Here is a 14,480-nt window from a genome sequence, read left to right as displayed (position 1 = left end):
AAGAAGAGCAATTCTAAGGGGAACTATGTGGTTTCTACAGAAACGATGTGGTTTCTAGAATTGCTGTGGTGTTTTTGGTGATCTTTCCCCGGACTCACCTCCAGCTCTTCGTTCTGTCTCTGCAGGTCCTCCAGGATGACCTGCAGCTCCTCCTCGTCCTCACTCTCGCTCTCGCTGTCAGAGGAGTATTCCTCCGTTTCGCTTCGGCCGTGCTGCTGACGACTGCAGGGGCGAGAGGCCAAGGACAACTTTACAGACCAGCAGAGCAAGGTATGCTTGTCTGTCACCTCCCTTCTTTCAGAGTTCCCAGGTTCTCATGAGTCTACTCAACATAACACCATTCTTAAGACTTACTAAGTAAGAACCTTAAAGATGATTAATTTCAGATGCCTAATCCTTCAAGAGCTGAAACAGTTAAGCTTATATTTAAGTAAATATTCTTGGAAATGCCAAATCCTCAGCTTCTCGTACCTCTGAATCTCGGCAATCTCGGCTCTGAGGCGCTCGATCTCCTCCTTCTCTGAGGCGATCTGTCGGCGCAGGAACTGCTCCATGGCCAGAAGCTCCTCCTGCTCCGTCAGAATCTCATTCTCCTACAATAATGATCACTGGTGAACACTTTTCAGAGTCTGAGTCTGGGAAATGTCACTTTTTGGGGGGTCTCCTAGGTCTCCGTGAATTCTTTAGCCCCATACACCTAACACACAAGTTATGAGAAAGCTTGCTGTACTGCACAACCAAAAAATATCCTCTTTCCTTAATGTGAAGAAAAGGCTTCTTTGAGAAAATGTAAACTAAGCTATTTGAGAGGAATGACTGGATTCTTCTCACGACATAAAATGCTGCTTAGGAATGCCATTTCCTGGTTTTGCAAAGACTCCCTGTGAGGCTACACACTGGGCACAAAGCCCAAGTTCAGGTGACTAAGTCTGTTTGTGCTTCCCAGCCCTTCCTGAGTGTCTTCCCACCTCTCAGTAAAGGCAGTCTGTTTTAGGGCCAAGGTGGCCTTTGATAGTGTCACCAAGGAAAGAAGGACCCAGGAGATGCGCAGCTGGTGTCAGTGTCACCTTAAAGCACATCTAGTGAAGAAAAGAGGCTCACAGGAGAAATGTTTTCTCCTCACCACAAGCCACTGTCCTCCTCAACTCATGTCCCCAGAGATAATATTTAAATAGTAAATATTCTGCTTTAACAGAATATACATTTCTAAAACTGACTGGATCACCCACGGGGAAAAATCCCCATCTGCCCAAGCTCCTCCAACCTAGAGACCAGAGCAGACAAAACTTAGGTGGTAACAGAGATGTAAGGCTATGGAAATTGGGAGTTGGAGGCAGAAAAGGGTCTACAGCATTTCCTTCCAAATAGGTACTGAGGATAAGCACCTGTGGTCGATCTTGAAAGACGCTGTGGTCAAGCTCTAGAGCCCCCAGCGCGCACGGAGACCCTCCTGGAGGGGCTGTGCGGTGCTCCCCAGCTGTTTCTAAACAGAGATGCTTTCCTCAGCTCGGCACGCCTGCTAACCTCGTGTCCCAGAAAATACCAGATTGAAAACCTCCAAAAGAAAGACTAAATCTGGGACTTTCTTCTCTCTTCAGGGGAAGAGCTATGTGTTCCTGCTTGGCAAAACAATGTATTTTTCAGAAGTGACAGAAAAGGACTGAAACTTGTAAGGCTTTAGGTATCCCACATACATGAGTTTCTGAAAACACAATGTCAGAGCCTAGAACTTCATTCCTTTCTGGTTAAACTCTGGGAACTTCTAGAACAGAATAAGGGTAACTTGAGAAATTTAGAAAGAAAGAAAAGAGCTCGTCTTGAGCTCTATGCCTGGAATACAGTAGATACTCAACAGCTATTTGTCAAATCAGTGCGGGAATAATAAAACAATTCATCTCCAACATCTGACTTTCACCTGCAAAGAATAAAATCTAATATCTAAAATATCTAAAAGCTGTTATTAGCAACAACTATCAGTTAAAATCTGTATCATTACACTTTAAGGATCCCAAAATTTGTGACATCAGGAAGAATATGTTTTAAAAATATTTATTAAAGTCCAATCTCATTAAAATGGAACAAGTACCACTAATCTATAAATTAGGGCACGTTATAGGTAACTCAGATCTGTGTATGGATGAGATGAGATGAAATAAAGCATCTAGAACAGTGTCCAGTAAGCAGCACTCACTCAACAGAAGCCAGTTCCTTTCCCCAGCTGAGTACTTCAGCAAACTCCACATTAAGGTAGGGCCAAACACAACAGGCACAGTCCTCTAAAGCCGCTGAACCATCTTACAAGTTTGGTGAGAAGAGTCACACCTCTGTAGTTGAGCTTCTCAAATTGTGATATAAAATGACCATTTACAGTCTTGCAACACACTCCTGAACAACCACTGGGTCAAAGAAGAAATCACATAACATCTAGAGACAAATGAAAATGGAAACAGAACATACCATGGCTTATGGAATGCAGCAAAAGCAATTTGGAGAGCAAGGTTTATAGTAATAAATGCCTACATTAAGAAAAAAAGAAAGACGTCAAATAACCTATCTTTATACCTCAAAGAACTAAAAAAAGAACAAACTCTACCTAAAATTAGCAGAAGGAAGGAAAAAATAAAGATCAGAGCAGAAATGAAGTAGTGACTAGAAAAACAACACAAAAGATCAATGAAACTAAGAGTTGCTTTTTGAAAAGAAAAACTTGACAAACGTTTAGCTAGACTAAGAGAAAAAGAGAGGACCCAAATAAAATTATAAATCAAAGAGGAAACACTACAGCTTTTACAGAGAAATACAAGGTCTATACGAGACAACTATGAACATTTATACACCAACAAACTGGATAACCAAGAAGAAATGAAATGATAAGTTCTTAGAAACATACAACCTACCAAGACTGAATCATGAAGAAACAGAAAATCTGAACAGACCAATCAGAAGTAAGGAGACTAAATCAGTAATCAACTATCTCCCAACCAAGAAAAGACCAGGACCAGATGGCTTCAAAGATGAAATCTACCAAACATAGAAAGAGGAATTAATGCCAATCCTTCTCAAACTCTTCCAGAAAACTGAAGAGAAAGGAACACTCCCAAACGCATTTTAAGAGGTCAGCATTACCCTCACACCAGAGCCAGACGAGGAAGAAAAGACTACAAGAAAAGAAAATTACAGGCCAATTTCCCTGATGAACATAGATGCAAAAGTCCTCAATAAGATACTAGCGAACCAAATTCAACAACACATTATAACGATCATACACCATGATCAAGTGGGATTTATCTCTGGGATGCAAATCAATAAATGTGATACACCATATTAATAGACTGAAAAATAGAAATCGTTTGATCATTTCAATAGATGCAAAAAAGCATGTGACAAAATTCAATAGCCTTTCATGATAAAAACTCTCAAAAAGTGGATATAAGAAGAACATAGGTCAACATAATAAAGGCCATATACGACAAGCCCATAGATAACATCATACTCAACAGTGAAAGGTCGAAAGCATTTCCTCTAAGACTAAGAACAGGACAAGGGTGCCCACTCTCAGTAGTTCCACTCAATACAGTACTGGAAGTCCTAGCCAGAATAATTAGACAAGAAAAAGAAATAAAAGGTATTCAAATTGGAAAGAAGTAAAATTGTCTCTTTTTGCAGACAACATGATCTTATATACAGAAAACCCTAAAGACTTCACCCAATAACTGTTAGAATAAACAAATTCAGTAAAGTTGCAGGATACAAAATTAACATACAAAAATCAGTTGCACTTCTATACACTAACAACAAACTATCTGAAAAAGAAATTTAAGAAAACCATTCCATTTACAATATCATCCAAAAAAAAAAAAAACCAACTTAGAATAAATGTAACCAAAGAGGTGAAAGAGCTATCCACTGAAAACTATAAAACACTGATGAAAGAAACTGAAGACGACACAAATAAATGGGAAGATATCCCATGTTCATGGATCAGAAGAAATAATATTGTTTAGATGTTGATACTACCCAAAGTGATCTACGGATTCAATGACATCTCTAGAACAAAATGAACAAAATTGCAGGGATCACACTACTTCATTTCAAAATATCCTACAAAGCTACAATAATCAAAACACTATGGTACTGGCATAAAAGTAGACATACAGACCAATGGTGCAGGATGGAGAGCCCAGAAATAAATCCACGTATTTATGATCAATTGATCTTTGACAAAGGTGCCAAGAACACACAATGGAGCAAGGACAGACTCTTCAAGAAATGGTGTTGGTAAACTGGTTTTCTACATGTAAAAGAATCAAACTGAACCCTTGTCTCATTCCATATACAAAAATCAACTCAAAATTGACTAAAGATTTAAGTGTGAGACCTGCATCAACAAAACTATTAGAAGAAAACATAGGGAAAAAGTTTCTTGGCATAGATCTGGGAAATGATTTTTTAGATATGACCCCAAAAGCAGAGGTAACAAAAGCAAAAACAGACAAGTGAGACTGCATCAAATTGAAAAACTTTTGCCCAGCAAAGGAAACAATCAACAGAGTGAAGAGACAACCCATGGAAGGAGAAAAAATATCTGCAAACCATGTATCTGATAAGGGGTAAATATCCAAAATATATAAGGAACTCAACTCAATAGAAAGAAAATAAACAACCTGGTTAAAAAATGGGCAAAGGATCTGAATAGACATTTCTTAAAAGAAGACATACATAATGGCTAACAGGTATATGAAAAGATGTTCAATGTCACTAATCATCAGGGAAATGCCAATCAAAACAATGAGATACCACCTCATATCTGTTACGTCAAAAACCAAAAGATAAGTGTTGGCAAGGCTGTAGAGAAAAGGGAGCCCTTGTACACTGTCGGTGGGAATGTAAATTGGTACAGCCATTGTGGAAAACAGTACGATGGCTCCCCAAAAAATAAAACCTAGAACTATCACATGATCCAGCAATCCACTTTTAGATATATATATCCAAAGGAAACGAAAACAGGATATTAAAGAGACATTTGCACTTCCGGGTTCATAGCAGCATTATTCACAATAGCCAAGATATGGAAACAACCTAAGTGTCTATCCATGGATGAATGGATAAAGAAGATATGGGATGTATACACACACACAGACACACAAATATTATTCAGCCATGAGAAAGAAGGAAATCCTGTCATTTATGACAACGTGGATGAACTGAGAGGACATTATGCTAAGTGAAATAAGCCAGACAAAGACAAATACTGTATGATCTCACTTAGATGTAGAATCTTAAAAAAAAAGTTGAGGGGCCAGCCCGGTGGTATAGCAGTTAAGTTCGTGCACTCCACTTTGGTGGCCTGGGGTTCGAGGGTTTGGATCCCAGGCACAGACCTACACATGGCTCATCAAGCCATGCTGTGATGGCATCCCATATACAAAGTAGAGGAAAACTGGCACAGATGTTAGCTCAGGGACAATCTTCCTCAAGCAAAAAGAAGAAGATTGGGAACAGATATTAGCTCAGGGCTAATCTCCCTCACCAAAAAGAAAAAACCTTGAACTCACAGACACAGAGAGTAGAAGAGTGGTTACCTTGAGGGTGGGGGAAACGGGGAGATGTTGGTAGCTTAACTGTAGCAATCATTTCACTACGTATAAGTAGATTAAATCATCATGTTGTTCACCTTAAATACAGGCACAGCCCAGAGATATTGTGGGTTCAGTTCCAGACCACCACAATAAAGTGAATATTGCAATAAAGTGAGTCACATAAATTTTTTTGGTTTCCCAGTACATAAAAAAGTTATGTTTACACTATACTGTAGTCTACTAAGTATGCAACAGCATTATGTCTAGAAAAATAACGTATACACCTTAATTAAAAAATACTTTATTGCTAAAAAATGCGAACCATCATCTGGGCCTTCAATGAGTCACAATCTTTTTGCTGGTGGAGAGTCCTGTAAAAAGAGCAATTATCTGCCAAGTGCAATAAAGTGAAGCGCAATAAAACGACGTGTGCCTATATATACAATTTTTACTTAAAAAAAGAGAATCCTGCAAATAGAGAAAAAGAATTTAGCTTACCTGGGCAAGAAGAATATTTATAACTTCTTCATTTTCATTCATTTCCTCTTTGGAAACATCCTCTTTTGAAAGACTGGCTATCTCTTGTGCAATCTTGGTTTCACACTCCTGTCAAGTAAGACGTGAAAAAGAATTGGTTAGCCTATATATAACACATACGCAACAAATTCACACCATTCACCATTCTAGAAGTTTCCCTCTCATTTCCTAGAATTGAAAAAATAACAGTAACAGTCAGATGAACCACCTGGATAGATGGGCATTTGCTAACTGGGCTTGGAAAATAACATGTGGATCTTTGTCTATGGCTTCACTGTGGAAAATGTTCAATTCTGGTTAACGTGCTTATCATTTCTGGAACCCTTTCACATAAATTACTTTCCGTGATACTTTTTTTTGGGAGGGGGTCAATTCTAAGCATACAATTCAATTAGTTTTGACAAATGCATACAGTCAAGTAACTACCACCACAATCACGATACAGAACATTTTCATCACCACACAAAGTACCCTTGGGCTCTTCCACCTTCTGCTGGCCCCTGGCGACCACTGACTTGCTTTCCATTGCTATAGTTTTCCCTTTTCTTGAGTGTCATATAAACTGCATCAATCAGTAAGTAGTCTTTTTTACCTAAAAGCATAATGCTTTTACAATTCGTCTATATTGTCATTTGTATTGGTAGTTTGCTGAGTAACATGCTTTGATATGAATGTACCCCAATTTGTTGATCCATTCACCAGCTGACAGACATCTGGGTCCTTTCTAGTTTTGAGCTATTTAACTAGAGTTGTTGTGAACATCTTGCATATGCTCTCTGCAGGTATATGCTTTCTTCTCTTAGATAAATACCTAGGAGTGGGATTGCTAGGTCATATGGTAACCACGTTTAACTTTGTAAGAAACTGCCAAACTGTTTTCCAAAATGACTGTACCATTTACATTACCAAGAGCAATATATGAGAATTCCAGTTGCTCCACATTCTTGTCAACACTTAGTTTTTTAGCCATTCTGGCTGGTGTGTAGTGGCATCTCATTGTGATTTTAATTTGCATTTCCTTAATGATTAATGATGTTGAACATCTTTGCATGTGCTATTTGCCATCTGTACATCATCTTTGGTAAAGTACTTGTTCAAATTTTTGCCTTTTTAAAATTGAACTGTTACTGTAACAAACGTTTCACTCTGGTGGAGATGTTGATAATGGAGGAGATAATGCACACAGTGGGTAAGGAGGTATATGGGAAATCTCTACACTTTCCTCTTAATTTTGCTGTGAACATAAAACTGCTCTAAAAACTAAAATCTAAAAGAAAATATGAGTTGTCTTCTAATTAAGTTCTAAGAGTTTTTTATATATTCTAGTTCAAGTCCTTTATCAGATACATGCTTTTTGCAAATATTTTGTCACAGCCTCTGGCTTATTTGTTTTCTTAACAGTGTCTTTTGAAGAGCATATTTTAAAACTTTGATGCAATATAATTTATCAAATTTTTCTTTCATAGTTTGTGAGCTTTGTGTCCCATTTAAGAAATCACTGCCTTAGTAATTTGTTACTTACTTACTGCCTCAGTAAGATTTTTTGTTTTCCTCTGCAAGTTTTCTCTGGATTTTAGAATATAATTCACTTTGAGTTAATTTTTGTATATGTTGTGTGGAAAGAGCCAAGGTTCTTTTTTTTTGCGTATAGGTATCCAATTGTTCCAGCACCATTTGTTGAAAAGAAAACCCTTCCCCACTGAATTGTCTTGGCATCTCTGTTGAAAATTGATTGCATATATGTGTGGGTCCATTTCTGAACTTTCTATTCTATACATCTGCCCTGTCCGATACCTGCTGTCTTGATTACTGCAGCTTTATAGAAGTCTTACAATCAGGCAGCGTGAGTGCTCCAACACTGTTCTTTTTCAAAATCATTTAGGCTATTCTAGGTCATTTGTATTTCCACGTGGAGAGCTGGTTAATTTCTACAAAAACCATCTCTTTAGATTTTGACTGGGAATGAACCTACAGATTAATTTGAGAAAACCTAACATCTGAACAACATTGAGATATATCGCTCCACTTACTTAGGTCTTCTTTTTCCTTTTTCGGTTTAATAACCAATTGTTCATTGCTTTAAATATAAAGAAATACAACAGACTTCTGTATATCTGATCTTGTATCCTACAACCTTACTAAACTCACCTATTAGGTTTTTTTCATAGATTCCTTAGGATTTTACACACAGACGATCATGTTGTCTACATTATACAGACTTATTTCTCTCCAATCTGTATTCCCCTTTTATTCATTTTATTGCATGGCTAGAGTGCAGCTCTAATACAATACTGACGTGGTGAGAGCAGAAATCCTTGCCTTGTACACCCAATCTTAGTGGAAAGCAGACTTTCACCATTAACTATAACATTAACCATAGACTTTTTTGTAAATGTCCTTTATCAGGCTAAGTTGTCTGCTAAGAGTTTTTATCATGAATAAGTGTTGCATTCTGCCAAGTGCTTTTTCTGCATCTATTGACATCATCTTGTGGTTTTTCTTATTTTTAGTCTGTTAATATAATGAATTATATTACTTCTATCTTTAAAAGCCATTTATTCCTCAATGCTAAAATCAACTTGATAGAACCTTCTGAGTTTTTTGTGAATTAATGAGCAGGCATGAAAAGACAGCATCAAGAAAACTGGTCAAGTAAAGGCATTCCATCTCTTCCTGTGTTGGCTCTGGTTTGCTACATCAAAATCCCTTTACCCAAGAGAGATACAGAAGCGAGAGAAACAAAAGCCAAACCCACATCAGCCATGTTCTAGGTCACAGACCCTCCATCTAAAGGCTGATGGGCAATGCCACATGGTCAACAATCACAACCACGTGGCCTGGTTGGTCAGTCACAAAAACCCGATTCCAGGCTGGATCATGAAGGGAATACTACTAACACTAACAATAAACAGGCAGAGGAAGCAACAGATAGATAACCTGGTAAGCAGGAGACAAGAAGGAAGAAAAACACACAGAGGGCTTCTGCCAGTCCTGGAATGCACATGTAAAAATCCCGTGGACGTTTCCTTTCTGACAAAGCTATCCTCCACATAAACGCAAACATCTAACCTCAAAGCAACGACAGTGCGTGGTTGTCTTTGTCTTTTAGCACAACTACAATGGTCACGCGCCATCAGTCACGTTCTCTCAGTCTGATAAATGCTAACTAATGTGCCTTGGAAGCATTGTTCGAACCTGCCACTGAATCTGCATGCAGGTTTTAAGAGGGTCCAGAGATCTGGGATCTTAGCTGTGGTGTGGCTGGGAAACTCAGAGTCCCAGAGCCAAGCAACACACACTAAACTAGAGGGGAGATCAAAAGTCCGACTCACAACCCCCAAACTTATCAGGAGTCCCCTGCCACGCTTCCTATTATTAGGAAAAGAAAATCCCTCCTGATCTGCAGCACCTCCACGAGCTTTGAAAGAGCTGCCGCCAAGGCCTCAAATCCCCCAGCAGACTTGGAGATGCATCACTGTCCGCCTGCCGCTCATGCTTAGAAAGCGCTGTTCACAGGTACGACCAAGCAGGAAATGAGAAAACATCTTTTAGTAGAATCATGTTTAACAAAAAAACCCAACTTTCTAAATTAAACATTTCCCTGAGACTGAGCTGAAGGATCAATCATCCAGAACTGGGAACATCTGAGGGAGTAAATTTCCCATCAGGGAACTTCACTTCAAGAGACATGTATATATTGTATATTTAAAATAACTTGAAACAGTATATAAAAGATTCCAGCACATTCTTTTTATATTTTATTATAAACATGATGTACCAAAAATAAATTCACTCACTTGTCTTTTAGCTTCTCTCAGTTTTCTCTTGAGGGCTGTCAAAATTCTTTGTACTTCCCATAGTCTTTCTTCTTTAGATAAATCCTTTATCCCACCCTGCAGATCTCGATGTAAACAATTCAAAAGAAACTCCTAGAAAACAATACACCACACACTGAGTAGTATTCCACGTCTTATCTTAAAATAAAACCACATGCAATTTCTAAAGATGTAGAATTAACTATTTTTCAATTATCACTAAAGGAATAAAATTGTGGCACAAATTACTTATTCAAGGATATGACTGACAAATCACTCTTCTTGTTATGCCTCAGCATTAGGCTCATTCATTGTTACACTGGTTCAACAGCAGTTCACTCACGTCCCTTCCCCCAACACATCATCAAGTAAGAAGAAAGGGGAGCTTGGAGCAGATAAAAGGGAAGAAAAGCAAGGAGGGATTTGATAACGCGTATGCAAATAAAAGACGGAATAATCATCAAATGTAAGTAAATTTCTTGTGTAGCCCTGAATTTCTTACTCAGCTTGCCAAACACACATACACCCAAATGGCACCGTTTCTTCTATCAAAGTAGATAGTGGAAGAGCACTGGATTTGGGGTCAAATCTTGGCTCTACAGCTTAGTAAACATGTGACACAAAGTAAGTTATTTAACTCGCCCAAGTTTCAGTATTCTTATTTGTAAAATACAGCAGGGAACAGCAACCTTGTCCAGATAAACTAACATTTCTCGACTGCTTACAACGGGCCTGGCACCAGCTGAGCATCTTTAATGCATTATCTCATTTATGGTAAATTTCACATGAAACCTATGAGAGGATCCATTTTAAAATGGGATCACTGAGGCTTAAAGACATTAAGCAATTTGCCTAAAATCAGTCAATCAGGAGCAGAGCAAGAAATTAAAGCCAGGTCTTTTGATTTCAAAACCTGTGCTGTTTCTACCATGATATTCTGACTTCATTAGCATGAAATAGGCCAAATGGAAATTTCTGGCTTCGGTGTGCCATGAAGAATGTGCCTAACAGCTGCAGACACACAGAAAGTGCTTAATGAACAAGAGCTCATCATCATCATCATCATCATCATCACCATCATCATCTTCATGTCTCCAAAAGGGTAGGAGTGAGGTGGGCCCCTCAGGGCTCAGGCGCAGGGCTCAGCACACACACCTGTCTCCTGATCTCCTCCTTGATGCTCTCCTGGGTCTCTGGCAGTGTGGGCATGGTGGCCATGTTAGACCATCGAAGAGGTCTTGTCACTTGCTTTAGTACCACATTTCCAAAGAGCTCTTGCACATGCGTGAAGAACACATACAGGACACGATTGCTAATCTAAGAAAAAAGTAAAAAGATTTGCAAGAAATCCACTAAAATTACCATTTCACCTCATTTAATTTCTGTCTATCACATAGCACATCTTTTAATTCTGGATATGTGAATTAAAGTTTTCCTCAGTAGTGACTAGATATGCTTTGCTAATTAGTGACCAATTTAGAGAATGGAAAAATATGAACTAAGTCATGTACTCAAGCACCACAAGTAATTGGGGGAAAAAAGCCAGGAAAAGGATGCAGAAGCTGATGACCATCAATTTGTTCTTTTTTAGCACTACAATATTAACTGATCAAAAAAACCTCATGTTCCTTATTTCAAGTTATTTTGAGAACTTTTAACACCACTGGCTCTCCCGGGGAATGGGAAGGAAGAAAGAGCATTTGCAGCTGTAAGCTGGGCTGACAGCGAGAGTCTTCACTCCAGACGCGAACGCCTCCGGGCAGACGTGCACGGCCAGGGTGTAAGTACGAGGTTCAGATGCTAGATCATGGCATTAGGCTGGCTGGGAAGCTAAGGAGAGAAATTATTTCCTACCTAAATCTTACTCTTACAATATACACTTCAATCTTCTGTGATACTGTTACCCCTATATAGTAATATTAAGTAACAATGTAATATTCACCAAACTCTGAGATCCTGACCAATATGAGTGATAAACCTGAAATGTGAGAAACATTTTGCTTCCAAAATATAGCCAATGAGCAATGAAAGAATAAATACATCCTATAAAAGTGTGTTATAACAGACAATGACTGATAATAACCTAGTATATTGGCCAAAGAGGGCTTAAAATAAAAAACATAACCATCATCTCATTTTTTTGCCTTTTGTGTTTGGCCTGAGTAAAATATCAATAATCTAATTAAAGGAAAACATACACTCGCCATCAGCAGGAAATGAGCAGCAATAAATGCAGGCCAAGTATTCACGTTGCGAAGAGACACCAATTACCACACTACCCAATTCCCTGAAACGGCTCCTCAGACTCAGAGTCTCTGAAATGCTTCTCTAAGATCTACCTTTATAAATAAACCTTCAGGTTAAACCCCTGACCAAATAACGAGAGGCCCCTTTGTACCTGAGTCTCATATGTGTGTGTGATATAATTAAGCAATAACGCTATTTGAAGAAATAACCGAAATCTTAAAAATTCTATAGATTTGGGGCCGGGCCGGTGGCACAGCAGTTAAGTGCACACGCTCCGCTTCAGCGGCCCAGGGTTCGCCGGTTCGGATCCCGGGTGCGGACATGGCACCGCTTGTCAAGCCATGCTGTGGTAGGCGTCCCACGTATAAAGTAGAGGAAGATGGGAATGGATGTTAGCTCAGGGTCAGTCTTCCTCAGCAAAAAGAGGAGGATTGGCAGCAGTTAGCTCATGACTAATCTTCCTTAAAAAAAAAAAAATTCTATAGATGAACTCTGTAACTGCAGGTACTATGGGGTCCTTCTCGACTAATGACAGATCACTGTCATCAGGAACTGGTTAATAAACTCACATCAAAGATTATACAACATTCAAATTACATAGCTACAAGCTAGTGGGCAAATATGCTCATTATCTTTTATGTCGACAATGTCCACATTATGAAAGAAAAAGACCAATGTTCAGGCTAATTCATTATCTACTTTCACTGGCTAATTGCTTTGAATGTGACTCAGCAAGAAAGAATGTTCCCCTAACTCCCCAGGGCCAGCACCAGAGAGCACGTGTGCAGAGACGGCCATGTACCTGGACAGTTGGGCTGAGCACTATGGAAATGTTCTGTATATTCATTTTTGTTTCCAGTTCCTTTGCAATAACATGGTCCATGTGCACGATCAGCCAGGAAATCAGGAGCTGGTTGCACTCCGGCAGCTCCTTCAGCAGGCGCTGGAATTCCTGCGCTTTCTCACTCTCCGTGCTCCTCCCACAGGCCTCTTCAAAGCGAGGCAGAAGCTCTTTGGTGAGCAGGTTCTCTGGAAGGTCCCGCAAATACTGCTTCAACAAACTGGCTACAGTGTTAGGCTCATATTCTTCCAAATTTGGAGACTCCTCTCTGTCATAGGCTGCTTTCAGCTCATCCACCTTTGATTTAATTCCTTAAAACATTCAAATTCAGAAGAGAAAGAGAATATCGAGAAAAAAAAATCAAACTCACAGCTTTCTCCACCTCTGCACCCACCCCTGGGGGCAGATCTGAGAAGAGCCAACCTGACAATAACAAACTTTTAGTTACGAAGCATTTATCTGCACAGGAGTCAGACAATTCCTCTGCAAACAATATAAAAGACTGAGCTTGGAGGGTGCATTGAACCAAAAGCTAAATGATAAGAGAAAACCTCAATATCTAGAACAAAAGTCAAGAGCCACCATGGACACAGGAAGCAAATATGCCAATGGATTCAGGCAAAAAAATTTGTTTTTAATTTAAAGATATGTAAAAATTCAGGAAAAAAATTAAACTATAATCCAAGCATAAGTCTTGCTCTACACAAGCAGCTAACTGTTTTCCCTAACTGGTCACGAGACTGATAACATAAAACACAACTCCACTTGGTGTACATAAGCACGTTCCAAAAAGTTGCAGGTAATTACCTTTTTGTTAAATAAAGACCGTATCATAAATGCAAAAGGTGAGTTCTCTATCGAAACAAACCCTTTGAAAATTATTCCTCATTAAATAAACTCCATCTAATTTCTATTTTTAAATTTGAATTCTTTACTTGTTTTCTTAATCTGGAAGAGAGCTGGAACAAAAAAAGAGTGAAACCTGGGTTTCTAAAATCAAACTGTTTTGGGGGCTGGCTTGGTGGCGTAGTGGTTAAGTTCGTGCGCTCTGCTTCAGCGGCCTGGGGTCCGTGGGTCTGGATCCCAGGCACGGACCTACACATTGTTCATCAAGCCATGCTGTGGTGGCATCCTACATACAAGATAGAGGAAGACTGGCACAGATGTTGTTAGCTCAGTGACAATCTTCCTCCAGCAAAACGAGGAAGATTGGCAACAGATGTTAGCTCAAAGCTGATCTTCCTCACCAAAAAAAAAATTGTTTTGCTTTTCTTACAGGACAGAAACAAACACTGACACATACAATGAATGTTTTTCAAACATTATATAAGTTTTTAAGTCTTTAGTACAATTTGCACTTAAGTGACATAATTCAGTGACAATGATTGCTCGTAAGAATACAAAGTAGCTTTCTGTTGTTTTAATACTCAAAACTTCAGGCCAATTATTTGAAATAAGCCG

At 39.0% G+C, this 14,480-nt stretch overlaps 1 protein-coding gene and 1 long non-coding RNA gene across 3 annotated transcripts in view; one reads left to right on the top strand and one right to left on the bottom strand.

Moving 5' to 3' along the window:
- Nucleotides 1-14,480, bottom strand: part of RALBP1 (ralA binding protein 1) — a 61,656-nt gene that overhangs the window by 3,646 nt on the left and 43,530 nt on the right. For both annotated transcript variants that reach the window (XM_023647458.2, XM_023647457.2), the window contains exons 4-9: nucleotides 12,981-13,330; nucleotides 11,087-11,248; nucleotides 9,914-10,045; nucleotides 6,078-6,185; nucleotides 472-593; nucleotides 99-222 (exon numbers count right to left, since the gene is read on the bottom strand). In XM_023647458.2, the coding sequence (XP_023503226.1) occupies nucleotides 99-222; nucleotides 472-593; nucleotides 6,078-6,185; nucleotides 9,914-10,045; nucleotides 11,087-11,248; nucleotides 12,981-13,330 (998 nt within the window). The remainder of the gene's footprint in view (nucleotides 1-98; nucleotides 223-471; nucleotides 594-6,077; nucleotides 6,186-9,913; nucleotides 10,046-11,086; nucleotides 11,249-12,980; nucleotides 13,331-14,480) is intronic.
- LOC102148251 (uncharacterized) lies at nucleotides 126-12,984 on the top strand. The gene is made up of 3 exons (XR_290745.4): nucleotides 126-270; nucleotides 10,228-10,397; nucleotides 11,523-12,984. It is a non-coding gene; the product is annotated as an uncharacterized lncRNA (long non-coding RNA).

Source organism: Equus caballus, chromosome 8 (genome assembly GCF_041296265.1).
Source record: "Equus caballus isolate H_3958 breed thoroughbred chromosome 8, TB-T2T, whole genome shotgun sequence".
In the NCBI taxonomy this organism is placed as follows: domain Eukaryota; kingdom Metazoa; phylum Chordata; class Mammalia; order Perissodactyla; family Equidae; genus Equus; species Equus caballus.
Note: the sequence above shows the minus strand (reverse complement) of the source record. Positions and strands in the feature narration are given on the sequence as shown.